At 47.1% G+C, this 16,269-nt stretch overlaps 1 protein-coding gene across 1 annotated transcript; it reads right to left on the bottom strand.

Annotated features, from left to right (window-relative positions):
- Positions 1-8,948: 8,948 nt before the first annotated feature.
- Positions 8,949-15,047, bottom strand: LOC109742536 (uncharacterized). Its single transcript, XM_020301627.4, has 12 exons — positions 14,722-15,047; positions 14,383-14,598; positions 13,210-14,301; positions 12,536-12,658; positions 11,487-11,668; positions 11,173-11,404; positions 10,833-11,042; positions 10,627-10,755; positions 10,038-10,106; positions 9,553-9,675; positions 9,410-9,460; positions 8,949-9,290 (listed from the first exon to the last, which is right to left on the bottom strand). Exons 1-12 carry the CDS (start codon positions 14,965-14,967, stop codon positions 9,141-9,143), a joined length of 2,823 nt encoding a protein of 940 aa, XP_020157216.1. The 5' UTR covers positions 14,968-15,047; the 3' UTR covers positions 8,949-9,140.
- Between the last annotated feature and the right edge of the window lie 1,222 nt (positions 15,048-16,269).

Raw genomic sequence — 16,269 nt, 5'->3', positions numbered from 1 at the left:
CGCGGAGGAGGAGAGGTGTTGGGGAGGGGAGGGGCTGCGCCTTAGATGTGGTGCTGCAGCCCTCCCCTCACCCCTCTATTTATAGGGAGAAGGGGGAAGGGGGCTGGCCCCTCTAGATGGGATCTAGAGGGGGGCGGCGGCCAAGGGGGAGGTGGCTTGCCCCCCAAGCAAGGGGGGGCGCCCCCCTTTAGGGTTTCCCCCAAACCCTAGGCGCATGGGCCCTAGGGGGTTTGGCACCTAGCCCACTAAGGGCTGGTTCCCTTCCACCTACAGCCCATAAGGCCCTCCGGGGCAGGTGGACCCTCTCGGTGGACCCCCGGAACCCCTCCGGTGGTCCCGGTACAATACCGGTATACCCCCGAATATTTCCGGTGACTGTATGGTGACTTCCCATATATAAATCTTTACCTCCGCACCATTCCAGAACTCCTCGTGACGTCCGGGATCTCATCCGGGACTCCGAACAACATTCGGTAATCACATACAAACCTTCCTTATAACCCTAGCGCCATCGAACCTTAAGTGTGTAGACCCTACGGGTTCGGGAATCATGCAGACATGACCGAGACACCTCTCTAGCCAATAACCAACAGCGGGATCTGGATACCCATGTTGGCTCCCACATGTTCCATGATGTCGAGGATTCAAGCAATCCCGTATACAATTCCCTTTGTCAATCGGTACGTTACTTGCCCGAGATTCGATCGTCGGTATCCTAATACCTTGTTCAATCTCGTTACCGGCAAGTCACTTTACTCGTTCCGTAATGCATGATCCCGTGACTAACTACTTAGTCATATTGAGCTCATTATGATGATGCAATACCGAGTGGGCCCAGAGATACCTCTTCGTCATACGAAGTGACAAATCCCAGTCTCGATCCGAGCCAACCCAACAGACACTTTCGGAGATACCTGTAGTGCACCTTTATAGCCACCCAGTTACGTTGTGACGTTTGGTACACCCAAAGCATTCCTACGGTATCCGGGAGTTGCACGATCTCATGGCCTAAGGAAATGATACTTGACATTAGAAAAGCTTCAGCAAACGAACTACACGATCTAGTGCTATGCTTAGGATTGGGTCTTGTCCATCACATCATTCTCCTAATGATGTGATCCCGTTATCAATGACATCCAATGTCCATGGTCAGGAAACCGTAACCATCTATTGATCAACGAGCTAGTTAACTAGAGGCTCACTAGGGACATGTTATGGTCTATGTGTTCACACATGTATTACGATTTCCGGATAACACAATTATAGCATGAACAATAGAAAATTATCATGAACAAGGAAATATAATAATAACCATTTTATTATTGCCTCTAGGGCATATTTCCAACAATGACTACTCGATAGTTCAGTGTGCCATGCTTTACGGCTTAGAACCGGGACTTCAACGACGTTTTGAACGTCATGGAGCATATGAGATGTTCCAGGAGTTGAAGTTAATATTTCAAGCAAATGCCCGGATTGAGAGATATGAAGTCTCCAATAAGTTCTACAACTGCAAGATGGAGGAGAATAGTTCTATCAGTGAACATATACTCAAAATGTCTGGGTATAACAATCACTTGATTCAACTGGGAGTTAATCTTCCGGATGATAGTGTCACTGACAGAATTCTTCAATCACTGCCACCAAGCTACAAGAGCTTTGTGATGAACTATAATATGCAAGGGATGGATAAGACAATTCCCGAGCTCTTCGCAATGCTAAAGGCTGCGGAGGTAGAAATCAAGAAGGAGCATCAAGTGTTGATGGTCAACAAGACCACCAGTTTCAAGAAAAAGGGTAAAGGGAAGAAGAAGGGGAACTTCAAGAAGAACAGCAAACAAGTTGCTGCTTAGGAGAAGAAATCAAAATCTGGACCTAAGCCTGAAACTGAGTGCTTCTACTGCAAACAGACTGGTCACTGGAAGCGGAACTGCCCCAAGTATTTGGCGGATAAGAAGGATGGCAAGGTGAACAAAGGTATATGTTATATACATGTTATTGATGTGTACCTTACTAATGCTCGCAGTAGCACCTGGGTATTTGATACTGGTTCTGTTGCTAATATTTGCAACTTGAAACAGGGACTACGGATTAAGCGAAGATTGGCTAAGGACGAGGTGACGATGCGCGTGGGAAATGGTTCCAAAGTCGATGTGATCGCGGTCGGCACGCTACCTCTACATATACCTTCGGGATTAGTTTTAGACCTGAATAATTATTATTTGGTGCCAGCATTAAGCATGAACATTATATCTGGATCTTGTTTGATGCGAGACGATTATTCATTTAAATCAGAGAATAATGGTTGTTCTATTTATATGAGTAATATCTTTTATGGTCATGCACCCTTGAAGAGTGGTCTATTTTTATTAAATCTTGATAGTAATGATACACATATTCAATATTGAAGCCAAAAGATGCAGAGTTGATAATGATAGTGCAACTTATTTGTGGCACTGCCGTTTAGGTCATATTGGTGTAAAGCGCATGAAGAAACTCCATACTGATGGACTTTTGGAATCACTTGATTATGAATCACTTGGTACTTGCGAACCATGCCTCATGGGCAAGATGACTAAAACGCCGTTCTCCGGAACAATGGAGCGAGCAACAGATTTGTTGGAGATCATACATACTGATGTATGTGGCCGATGAATATTGAGGCTCGCGGCGGGTATCGTTATTTTCTCACCTTCACAGATGATTTGAGCAGATATGGGTATATCTACTTAATGAAACATAAGTTTGAAACATTTGAAAAGTTCAAAGAATTTCAGAGTGAAGTGGAAAATCATCGTAACAAGAAAATAAAGTTTCTACGATCTGATCGTGGAGGAGAATATTTGAATTACGAGTTTGGTCTTCATTTGAAACAATGCGGAATAGTTTCGCAACTCATGCCACCCGGAACACCTTAGCGTAATGGTGTGTCCGAACGTCGTAATCGTACTTTACTAGATATGGTGCGATCTATGATGTCTCCTACTGATTTACCGCTATCGTTTTGGGGTTATGCTTTAGAGACGGCTGCATTCACGTTAAATAGGGCACCATCTAAATCCGTTGAGACGACGCCTTATGAATTGTGGTTTGGCAAGAAACCAAAGTTGTCGTTTCTTAAAGTTTGGGGCTGCGATGCTTATATGAAAAAGCTTCAACCTGATAAGCTCGAACCCAAATCGGAGAAGTGTGTCTTCATAGGATACCCAAAGGAGACTGTTGGGTACACCTTCTATCACAGATCCGAATGCAAAACATTCGTTGCTAAGAATGGATCCTTTCTAGAGAAGGAGTTTCTCTCGAAAGAAGTGAGTGGGAGGAAAGTAGAACTTGATGAGGTAACTGTACCTGCTCCCTTATTGGAAAGTAGTTCATCACAGAAACCGGTTCCTGTGACACCTACACCAATCAGTGAGGAAGCTAATGATATTGATCATGAAACTTCAGATCAAGTTACTATCGAACCTCGTAGGTGAACCAGAGTAAGATCTGCACCAGAGTGGTACGGTAATCCTATTCTGGAGGTCATGTTACTTGACCAAGGCGAACCTACGAACTATGAAGAAGCGATGGTGAGCCCAGATTCCGCAAAATGGCTTGAAGCCATGAAATCTGAGATGGGATCCATGTATGAGAACAAAGTGTGGACTTTGTTTGACTTGCCCGATGATCGGCAAGCCATAGAGAATAAATGGATCTTCAAGAAGAAGACTGATACTGGCGGTAATGTTACTGTCTACAAAGCTCGACTTGTTGCGAAAGGTTTTCGACAAGTTCAAGGAGTTGACTACGATGAGACTTTCTCACCCGTAGCGATGCTTAATTCTGTCCGAATCATGTTAGCAATTGCCGCATTTTATGATTATGAAATTTGGCAAATGGATGTCAAAACTGCGTTCCTGAATGGATTTCTGGAAGAAGAGTTGTATATGATGCAACCAGAAGGTTTTGTCGATCCAAAGGGAGCTAACAAAGTGTGCAAGCTCCAGCGATCCATTTATGGACTGGTGCAAGCCTCTCGGAGTTGGAATAAACGTTTTGATAGTGTGATCAAAGCATATGGATTTATATAGGCTTTTGGAGAAGCCTGTATTTATAAGAAAGTGAGTGGGAGCTCTGTAGCATTTCTAATATTATATGTGGATGACATATTGTTAATTGGAAATGATATAGAATTTCTGGATAGCATAAAAGGATACTTGAATAAGAGTTTTTCAATGAAAGACCTCGGTGAAGCTGCTTACATATTGGGCATCAAGATCTATAGAGATAGATCAAGACGCTTGATAGGACTTTCACAAAGCACATACCTTGACAAAGTTTTGAAAAAGTTCAAAATGGATCAAGCAAAGAAAGGGTTCTTGCCTGTGTTACAAGGTGTGAAGTTGAGTCAGACTCAATGCCCGACCACTGCAGAAGATAGAGAGAAAATGAAAGATGTTCCCTATGCTTCAGCCATAGGCTCTATCATGTATGCAATGCTGTGTACCAGACCTGATGTGTGCCTTGCTATTAGCTTAGCAGGGAGGTATCAAAGTAATCCAGGAGTGGATCACTGGACAGCGGTCAAGAACATCCTGAAATACCTGAAAAGGACTAAGGATATGTTTCTCGTTTATGGAGGTGACAAAGAGCTCGTCGTAAATGGTTACGTCGATGCAAGCTTTGACACTGATCCGGACGATTCTAAATCGCAAACCGGATACGTGTTTACATTGAACGGTGGAGCTGTCAGTTGGTGCAGTTCTAAACAAAGCGTCGTGGCGGGATCTACGTGTGAAGCGGAGTACATAGCTGCTTCGGAAGCAGCAAATGAAGGAGTCTGGATGAAGGAGTTCATATCCGATCTAGGTGTCATACCTAGTGCATCGGGACCAATGAAAATCTTTTATGACAATACTGGTGCAATTGCCTTGGCAAAGGAATCCAGATTTCACAAGAGAACCAAGCACATCAAGAGATGCTTCAATTCCATCCGGGATCAAGTCCAGGTGGGAGACATAGAGATTTGCAAGATACATATGGATCTGAATGTTGCGGACCCGTTGACTAAGCCTCTTCCACGAGCAAAACATGATCAGCACCAAAACTCCATGGGTGTTAGAATCATTACTGTGTAATCTAGATTATTGACTCTAGTGCAAGTGGGAGACTGAAGGAAATATGCCCTCAAGGCAATAATAAATTTATTATTTATTTCCTCATATCATGATAAATGTTTATTATTCATGCTAGAATTGTATTAACCGGAAACATAATACACGTGTGAATACATAGACAAACATAGTGTCACTAGTATGCCTCTACTTGACTAGCTCGTTGATCAAAGATGGTTGAGTTTCCTAGCCATAGACAGGAGTTGTCATTTGATTAATGGGATCACATCATTAGGAGAATGATGTGATTGACTTGACCCATTCCGTTAGCTTAGCACTTGATCGTTTAAGTTTACTGCTATTGCTTTCTTCATGACTTATACATGTTCCTATGACTATGAGATTATGCAACTGCCGATTACTAGAGAAACACTTTGTGTGCTACCAAACATCACAATGTAACTGGGTGATTATAAAGGTGCTCTACAGGTGTCTCCGATGGTACTTGTTGAGTTGGCATAGATCGAGACTAGGATTTGTCACTCTGATTATCGGAGAGGTATCTCTGGGCCCTCTCGGTAATGCACATCACAATAAGCCTTGCAAGCAATGTGACTAATGAGTTAGTTACGGGATGATGCATTACGTAACGAGTAAAGAGACTTGCCGGTAACGAGATTGAGCTAGGTATTGGGATACCGACGATCGAATCTCGGGCAAGTAACATACCGATGACAAATGGAACAACGTATGTTGTTATGCGATTTGACCGATAAAGATCTTCGTAGAATATGTAGGAGCCAATATGAGCATCCAGGTTCCGCTATTGGTTATTGACCGGAGACGTGTGTCGGTCATGTCTACATAGTTCTCGAACCCGTAGGGTCCGCACGCTTAAAGTTCGGTGACGATCATGATTTTTTGTGGTTTGATGTACCGAAGGTAGTTTGGAGTCCCGGATATGATCACGGACATGACGAGGAGTCTCAAAATGGTCGAGACGTGAAGATCGATATATTGGACGACTATATTCGGACACCGGAAGTGTTCCTGGTGGTTTTGGAGAAAACCGAAGTGCCAGAGGGTTACCGGAACCCCCCCCCCCCCGGGAGAAATAGTGGGCCTTATGGGCCTTAGTGGAGAGAGAGAGGGCTAGCCTAGGGCAGGCCGCGCGCCCCTCCCCCTCTGGTCCGAATTGGACTAGGAGAGGGGGGCGGCGCCCCCCCCTTTCCTTCTCCCTCTCCCCCTTCCTTTCCCCCTCCTAGTAGGAGTAGGAAAGAGGGGAGTCCTACTCCTACTAGGAGGAGGACTCCTCCTCCTGGCGCGCCCACAAGGGGCCGGCCGGCCTCCCCCTTGCTCCTTTATATACGAGGGCAGGGGGCACCTCTAGACACACAAGTTGATCTGTTGATCTCTCCCAGCCGTGTGCGGTGCCCCCCTCCACCATAATCCACCTCGATCATATCGTAGCGGTGCTTAGGCGAAGCCCTGCGTCGGTAGCATCATCATCACGCCGTCGTGCTGACGAAACTCTCATGTGAAGCTTTGCTGGATCGAAGCTCGCGGGACGTCATCGAGCTGAACGTGTGCTGAACTCGAAGGTGTCGTGCGTTCGGTACTTGGATCGGTCGGATCGTGAAGACGTACAACTACATCAACCGCGTTGTGCTAACGCTTCCGCTTTCGGTCTACGAGGGTACATGGACAACACTCTCCCCTCTCGTTGCTATGCATCACCATGATCTTGCGTGTGCGTAGGAAATTTTTTGAAATTACTACGTTCCACAACACCGATGGCATGTTCGGGCTCAGCCCGGCCCGAGATTTTTGGGCCGGGTCGGGTCGGGCCGTCCGGGTCGGGCTGCCCATGGCCAGGTCTAACTGTCACTCCTCATACCTGCCCATATATGGGGTGGTTGGACGCGTTAGCCACGTCAGCCCCGCCCACACTAGCCCACACGGACTCCACTCTGTCCCCACAAAAAATCCCATCTGGACCAAACCCTAGTTTCACTCTCCGCTCCACTTCCCCTCCCCTCCCCTCCCCTCCCCGTCCACTCTTCTCCCAATGTCGAGCACCGGCAGCTGCGGCGGCGTGGAATCCAACAGTGACGAAAATCCGATCTACTGGGATGCCTTCGTCCGCAAGACGGAGGCGGGCGACAGCAAGCAGCTGGCCCTCCACATCACGCTCTAGCGGTCGCAAGTTGACACGGGCGGTAGCTCGGGCTCCACTCTGTCACTTGTCGCCCGGCAGAGCAATGCGGACTCTAGCGCCGGCTCGTCCTACACCGTGAGAAGTATCACATGCTTGGCCCGCTCCGCCTCGCTGGCCAGACACCCTCCTGCCACTTTGACGGCTTCTCCTCATGGGAATTGGTGGGTGCTCGTGCCTGCGCCGCGGACTCCCGAATCGGAGGCGCGCCGCCCGCTGCGAGAGGCAGCGGGCTAGGGAGAGGGCACCAGCGGTGATTGCATCGTCCTCCCACCGGCACCACAGACAGTTGCGGTCGATGCGGAGAAGGAGCTCCTCACGGATATCCTCCGTCGTTGTCCTTTGCTGCTCACTGACGAAGGTAGGAGATGCACGCTCGTCGGCTCCGTCGCAAAAATGCCAAGGCGCTCCGGCTCAACATCAAAAAATCGGAATGCAAAGTGGCGGAGAAGCGGCGGCGGCAGCGAAAGCCGCCCGGCCGGTGAAGCAGCAGGCGCGCGTCATTCGGTGGATGGTTGGCTTCATCTCCTCCTCGTCCAACGACTCTGACACCACCGACGGCTCCGATGATGCCCCTCCCGCTGTTGGTGCCTACACGGAGGGCTAAAACTGCTCCGGTGACCGCAAAGGCAAAGGACTGGAGAGTAAGTGGTGAATCCGACGCCCTCCCCGTTTCCGTTTGCCTATTTAGTTACTTTATATATAGTTTAAATATATGTTCATTTGCCAACGATGAACGGTGTGTTTTCGTCTGATTAACTATGATATTTATACGTGTATCGAATTTCGTTCCTATATGTCGGTTTGTTCATTTGTTTAAAATGATCATCTACATAGTTTACTTCACGTTGCATGGATAGCATGGGTTTAGGAGATGGATATGTGGTACACGGATGTGGATACGTGCATTTAAAAATTAACCGGTTATTGTTCATGAACGCGTCCAGACACATCCGCAGAAGTATATGGCACCGGATTAGCTATGTCTGGTCTGGCTGCTCTAACGGAAGAGCAACTCTAGCCCATGCTCTGTATCCGTGGCCTCTAAAAATTTATGGAGAAGCAAGGTGCAAAGTTTGACGCTCCAAAACTGCAGCTTCCATATTTCTTTCACCTCGTGGAACCTACTTGTAAGGGCGATGTGTTCTCAGAGGAGGAAGGCACTCATTCCCAATTCGATTCATGTCGCTCACGTCGTCCTCGTCGTCGCATGTGTCCACAGTCCACAGTGTGGTGGTCGCAGCCCCACCTCGCCTCGGAGTTTCGCTCCAATGGAGTGGCGACGGTGTGGAGGGAGAAGGTTGTGTGTGCATCGCTAACCGTGAGTGGGGAAAATGTGATTCCCCGTTTAACTTTTCCATTCTCTAAAAGTTGAATTTCTAAAATATACTACTCCTTCTGTTTCCTTTTATAAGACGCTCAATGTCAGCTGTCCAAAACGTCTTATAGAAAGGAACAGAGGGAGTACTGAAACTTAGCATTTTCGGAAGTTGGAATTTTTTCGATGTTCCTAATTCAATAATTTTGAATTCCTTCCCAGAAGTTTGGAACTAAAAATGCTTTGAAATTTTTGTCTTTTTTTTTGGAATTCTGAAAGCTAGGGATGCTGCAATTTCTGAAAGCATAAAAAAGGAAGGTTTGACCAAGCCTTGACTATCTAAAAGAGGAAGGTACACCTTGTTTCTCTAGCAGGAAAACGCCAATTAACACTGGCCCACACACAGATATCTCAAAATTGCGCTGTGCTCATGACAGCATGGAATGAACGCGATAACCAAGTGTGGTGCGTATACGCTACAACAGTTGAGTAAAAACAGACAGATCCATGCTCAGCTCTGTACAGACGGCTTGGGTTTCTTCTTTTTCCTTTTCTCGCCGCCATCCGACCTATCCGACCGCTTCGACTGCTCCTGCCTGATCTCCATGAGCTTCGCCTTGGCGTCCCGGAACGGCGCATCTGATCTCATCGTCAACAGTTCCTGAAAAACGACGTGCGTGCAACAAATCCCCCGGAAGTCAAGGCCTAGCGGCACGGAACATGTCTTCTAACAAGGCCTGGTCGTGCTAAAATGTTAGAAAGATGAAGATGGCATCTTACCTTTATATGATCCATCGCGGCGAGATTGAAACCTATGGTATCCTTGCAGTCCTGGAGGATGTGAAAATCAAATAAGGGCATGCTCTAAGATTGCTGCGGAGCTATCTACTACTTGTTAAAAGAAGTGATTGCGGGTTATTTACCTTAACTCTACCGTAAAGAATATACTTCAGTTCTGTCAGTATGGATCTTGCAGCTGGTGTAGTAGTTAACTGGTTGTGATGCGTTTGAAGCAGCACAAGGCAAACCCTACAGACAAGCTCAACCTGCAAGGTTACGAAGAGATCAGGGTGTGTGCATATCAAGTTACTGAGTGAAATCTGCAGCAGGTTGCGCAACCTTCAGGCAGTAAATCAGCAACCAATACCATGTCTAACAAGCCTAAAACTTAGCAAGCGCGCACTACACAAAATTAAACTTAGGTTATGTGTGTCCTGGATACTATCATAGAAACCGCAACTCCAAGAGGACAGCATGAATATCAAATATCATATACAGTTATAATCAACAGAAATAGAACGCATATTTGATGCGGAAATGTGAGGAACAGATATGAAGGATGCAAAAAGGAATTTTGCAAGTTAATACATCACTAGGATTAAATATCGAAGTATCAATATCAGTGTACCTTCAAAGGGATTAGAGACCACTCCTTCAAGTAAGCCATAAGCTTTAGTGCATCTGAGAATGGCAATGACTGCTCAAGGGTAAGAAAGAAAACACAAATATGTTATCAAGTGACAAATGATTGTATGCAAAAAACAAAAAACAAAAATCCATTTGCTTGGTTACTAAGTTGATTCATCATAAATAATACTAAAGCACCTCAACTAATATTATTATTGCAAGTTCCAATTTAATATCAGTTAAATAGCTAATGTAGACAAATAATGAGAACTGAATTCTCAACTGAAGGAAGCACATCATTTAGAAAAGGAGGCCCAACTCCAACTGAACTATGACACAAATAGCGATATGTTTTCTGTACTTTTTACATATTCAACTTCAATTTCGACAAGATAACAAACACACAGGCAAGGATCAGAAGGAGAAGCTTTCTTACAAAAAGGTAACGCAGATGATTGTTGCACTATGTAAGTATATATAGGTCTACTTCACAATGACTGTTGAGGACTCAAAAGGCTGTAACCCGCCATAAATTCGGGGAAGGTAAATTTAAAAAATGGTAATTCATGACAAAACAACAAGAACCTTACCAGAAGGGCTTGTTCCAAGTCATTTGGGCGAACACTTGACACTGCATTCAGAACATATTCTGATGGTGAATGCCCTTGCATTATAACATTAGGCTTAGATTTAGTTCCCTCCCCAGTGTTTTGTAACTTCTGGCAATCAGAAAATATACAGCTGACGTTAATGTCCATTTGGTAACTTAACGTTTGTTAATGCACTCAAGTACTACCTTCTGCTCATTAAGACGTTTTTCTTCTTCCTCGGCAGTGTCAAGTGCGTCAATAATTGCATCAGTAGCAGTTACTGTCTCTTTCGTTTTCTTACCAGGAACTCCCACAGAACCCTCGTCAGGAGCATCATCTTTCTGCCCATATCTATCTTCAACCGCGTTGTCTAAATCAGCCTCAAAAGTTTCCTCCAGTCTTTTCTCCCTCTCTTCCTGCAAATTTTGGTGGATGCGGGGAGGGGGTTCGAGTATTAGAAGACAAATCTCTGGTGTGATACAAAAAATTACAGCCACAAGCAAATACTCAATACCGAAACTTCATTCAAACAACATCATAAAATACCTCAATGAAAAGTTGTTCTTCAGTACGATCCCAACGCCGAATAGAGCGATCATGAGAGCCTGTTACAATAAAATCACCACGACTGCTAATCGCAAGGCACCAAACTTCAGCATGGTGTCCTTCAAGTGTTAACAAAAGCTCAAATTTATCAGCATCCCAGTACTTCACAGTACGATCTTTCCCCACACTGAACATGTAATGAGTTTTAGGAACGAACTTAACATCCATCACACTGCAAGTGGGAAAATAAAAAAACCTGTAAGGGTTCTGCCACTATTCAGAGCATAAGATAAAACCAAAAGGCAAGAAAGGACCTGTCTGTGTGGGCAAAGATAGATTTGTGGCAGTCACCAAAATCCATACCCCAAATCTTCAGATTTTTGTCTGCGGAACCAGTAACTATTAGAGCTCCATCGGATGATATGTCCATGCAGAGAACTGGAAGCTTGTGCCCATAAAGCGAAAGACAAAACTTTAGTGTGTCCAGAAAGAAGACCTGCATAAAATATAAAATATTAGGGAAAGCAATGATTGAAGCCAGCCTTGTTTCTAGATTGCTTTTCCACTTTTGCAGGATGACAATTGGCATCTCAGGGAAATCGTGACAAGTTGAGTACTTAAAATTTTGCAGCTCAACCAATCTTAATGCAAGAGAACTGGTATGACCATTTGACTAGGTAACAACTGCATTAGGAGTAGTATCTAGCTTGTAGCCATAATAAACCACTCAATAATTCTCCAAATCCAAAGCAAAATTTAGCTGTTCAGGTACAACGGTTGACATGGACACCTAGCTAGTAGCATGTGTCCCTTATCTTTCTGTTAGCTGATATAGAGGTTGTGCTCTAAATAGTGAATATATGAATTGCAAAGTTAGCATAAGTAAGTATATTTTAATAACATTTCTTGTGGGTTTTTTTTTCTTACATTGTCTGAAGAAATGATTGTCAGCGACACAAATATAAAAATAGCTATCCATGATTTATGTGTTTAAAACTACTGTTACAAAGTAATATTACTCCCTCCGTCCCATAATATAAGAGCGTTTTTGACACTACACTAGTGTCAAAAACGCTCTTATATTATGGGACAGAGGGAGTAGAAGAGAAGGACGGGTCAGCTCATACAAGCACAGAAAGGTTTGTACTCACTGCAAAGCGCAAGTCAACAGGTATTCACTTATGTGTACATCGACTTTACTATTCTCTCCAACTAGGAAACATGTGGTTGAAATATATCGATTCCAAGAAGTAAATGGTAAACCTTTTTTGTTTGTGTAGAAGGGTTTTTTTGTGGGTGAGAGGGGGGGGGGGGGGGGGGGGGAGCTCATGCCTATGATCATAATTGAGTACAAGAATACAACCTTCACTGTGCAATCCAAAAGAGCAACAGCAATATGCTTCCCAGTTGGACCAATGGACACTGCAAGGACATCGTCATTCATTTTCAAGGTTCTCACATTTGTTACACTCAGATGCTTTGTGTCCTGGAACAAAAGAACAACATTATAAATATTTGCAGATAAATTTTAATCCCAGTTTCGAACGCAAGAATTTCACAGGACACATTTCAATCCACAGACCTTTTAGCAGAGATGTGGGATATTGTTGAAAACACACAAATATGTTGAAAATTGCTATACAAACAATGGATATACACATTACCATTGAAATTTAAACAAATAAGAACAATATGAGACAAAAGAATTCATTTTGGCATAGAACTTATCATCTATGGTTTTATGAAGATAAATTACTCTAGACACAGAAGTCCCAAACTTATTTAGTTCATGGATAGAGCTACAGAAAACATAACATACCAACATAAAAAACAGATGGGACATGCAACCACGTGGTTTTACATTTTATTAGCAGGTAAATTAGGAAATTAGTAATCACATGTCTTCATGTGGACGACTGATTTCATATAACTGGTGGTAAAAGAAGGAAAAAAAAGAGAAATATCATGAAATATCAAAATGTTATTCAGTGCACAATTACTTCGATAGACAACATAAATAATAGACAGAAGACTCACCGAATCAGATTTCTGCACTAACTGGTATTCCCAGAACTTGACATCGTGATCAGCACTTCCAGTGACAAAACCCCGTGCATTAACAGTTCCATCCTCATCTGGAATGAGTACAATCGATCGTATGGAACCAGCGTGAGCTTCGATTACATCAATTGAGTTCCCACTATTAATATCAATAATCTCCAAGGTACCAGTCTTTGTACCGATAAGGCCATACCGATTCCCAGGAACAAATGCACTGCACAACCCATATCCAGAGTCAACGGTCCGAAGACAGTCACCTGTACTAGGATTCCAGATTTTAACAGCATTGTGACTAGTTGACATCAGGAGGTTATCCTCTGAGTTAAGCGCAAGACTCCTGATGTCAGAACGATGCCCATGTATCTCAACTGAGTACATCTTAGACACCTTCTCGTTATCCACCGAGTATGTCTCAAGCACGTTATTGTTCAGAGACAAAGACAAGGTCGCAAGGCAGCCTTTTGGTGGATTGCTTGGAGAAAATGCAACAGAGCAAATTTTCTTGCTGGTCCGCAAAACTTGGAGAAGCTTAAATACATCAGTGACCACAACAGTGGGATTCTGAGAGTCTTGAGCTGGCGAAGGATCTATAACGCTACCATTCCCTTCCGCTGCCGCAGCTTTCGCCGAAGCCTTCTCCTTCTTCCTGTGCAGCCGCCTCTTGGCCTTCCGTGTCGCCTCTGTTTCATCAAGAATCCTATAGATGTCAGCAGTTTTCCCTGCCACCTGGCATGCCACAAGACTGCCATCTTTATTGAACCTAATGGTCTGAATTCTTTCTTTGCTCTGCCTCGGAATCTCGCCAAACAGCTTGAGTGCGTCCCATTTGTTCCAGTCTTCACCCTCTTCAGCTGATTGCCTGATTCTAAACACCCGGAGCTCCGGATCGGCAGAGCCAGACACCAAAAACTTCTCGCTAGGATCAACATCCATGGACCATATCTCGCTGTGGTGGCCACCTACAATTTGAAGGCAGTGCTGCGTGTCGAGGTCCCAGACCCGGATAAACTTGTCCTTGGAGCAGGTCACCAGCTTCTTACCCGAATCCAGGAACAGTAAATCAGTTACCTGCAGCAAGTAATCCCCATTAGCATTATTGGGCTATGCCAACGAATGGAGACAAAGGGAGGTGCACGACCATATCCAAACCTGATCACGGTGGCCACGGAGTCTGAAGAGGCCGGCCTGCGCAACGACGTCCCACAGGATGACATCGCAGTCCTTGCTGCCGGAGGCAAGGACGGCGCCAGAGGGAGCGAAGCGTAGGGCAGAAGCGGCAGAGCGGTGGCCGTGGAGCGTCGCCTCGCAGGCGCCGGACTCGGTGTCCCACAGCCTGATGCTCCCATCGGCATGGCCACTCGCAACCTGAGCAAACCAACACCACAAAAAAAAAATCAGGCCAGCTCATTCAGAAACGTGGTAAGCAGGAAAGGGGGCGAATTTCAGGCGAGGCGGGAGAGGGGGGACGGTCAGCGGCAGCGGTATTACCGAGGAAGCGGAGGCGGAGGCAGCGGCGGGGGAGGAGGCGACGCAGGAGACGGCGAGGGACGCGGAGGAGGAAGAGGGGGTGAAGGTGGCGGAGGGGAGGCCGCGCTTGAGGTCCCAGGCGGCGAAGCGGTCGAGGGCGGCGGCGAGGAGGCGGCGGCCGGAGGGGTCGTAGACGACGTTGGACTCCGGGGAGGCGACCACGCCGAAGGAGAGCGCCGGCTCGTAGCGGAGGTAGGCCTTCACCATGGCTCCCGGCCGCCGGCGGCGTGGGAGGGGGGAGTGGTTCTGGGGGTTAGGGTTTAGTGGGGGCGGGTAGGAGGATGGGAGCACCCGGGGGTTTTTAAGGGATCTCGCCCTTTAAATTTTCGTTTATTTGATGCATGCTCGCAAGTTTGTCTTGTGTAACATTCAAATGATGAAAAAGACTTTACTCGTAATGAAACTTCTGCATAGGAATCTCTCAAAAAACATTGTTGCATATGAAGTACAAAAATAAAAAATGTGTATATACTTATTTATAATGACAGTATTGCTAATCTCGAGTGAGTGATTGCCGGTGCACCCGACACTCGCGTCGCCAGTCGCCCAGCTCTAGCGACACGGGGGAACCCTAGCCGCCGCTAGCGAGGTCCTCCCCTGCCCCCACCCCCCGCGTCGCCGCCGCCGGAGGGCCGGCCGGCGAAGCCGCGCCGGACCCTAGAAAGGTGGCGGCGGGGCGGATCTGGCTCCTCACGCCCCCAATCCCCTCCCCCCCCACCCCACCACCTCGTGCCTCCCCTCCCGGCGGCTACCTCCTGCCGGCCCGGCGACGCCAGCTCCGGCCCACCGACGACCGCCCCTCGCGGCTCCGGCCAGCCTCGCCCCCCTCCCCCGCCCTTGGGCGCAACGGACGCCTCCTCCCCTCGCGCCCCTCCTCCTCTCCGTCCGCGCCCACGCATCCCCGAGATCCCTCCTGGCGTCTCTCGGGTGTCCTCCACCAGCTGCTGCCCAAACTTGCCGGACGGCGGCGGATCCGGCGTTCCTGGCGTTGCCATGGGCGCTCCTTTGCAGCCTCCCCCTTCCCAACGGCGTGACCCAGCCCTGCTGGTGTTTGTTTTCGGGCGTGGGGCCTGCGGGTGGAGGCGGGGCTTCCGCGACCTGCCTTCCGTGCAGGCGGCCCCCTCGTCTCCGGTGGCCCTCCCTCACCCCCGAGCCATGGTGATAGCTCTCGCGCGGAGACGGAGATGCTTCTGTGGTGTGGCTGACACGGGGCTCCTCGCGGTGGATCATTGCTGGTGCTGCTCCGGTCCCGGCGGCCTCGGGCCCGCGTCTCTCCGGTGTCCCCTGCTGCCGGCGTCCTCTGCCAGGCAGCTCCGGCCTCGGCGACCGTGTAGCTGCGTCCCCTCCAGCTCACTCGGCTCGTCGACGTCACGACGGCTAAGGCCACGGCAGCTCGGATCTGCGTCCTTCCAGTCCTAGTTCACCGGCGTTGCTGGACACCGCCGCCCAGATCCACCTGCGGGGTTTTGCTTCGTCGCCAGCCCCACCCTGTTCGCCTCAAAGCCTCCA

Source organism: Aegilops tauschii, chromosome 4 (genome assembly GCF_002575655.3).
Source record: "Aegilops tauschii subsp. strangulata cultivar AL8/78 chromosome 4, Aet v6.0, whole genome shotgun sequence".
Taxonomy (NCBI): Eukaryota; Viridiplantae; Streptophyta; class Magnoliopsida; order Poales; family Poaceae; genus Aegilops; species Aegilops tauschii.
This window is presented reverse-complemented; position numbering and strand designations above follow the sequence as displayed.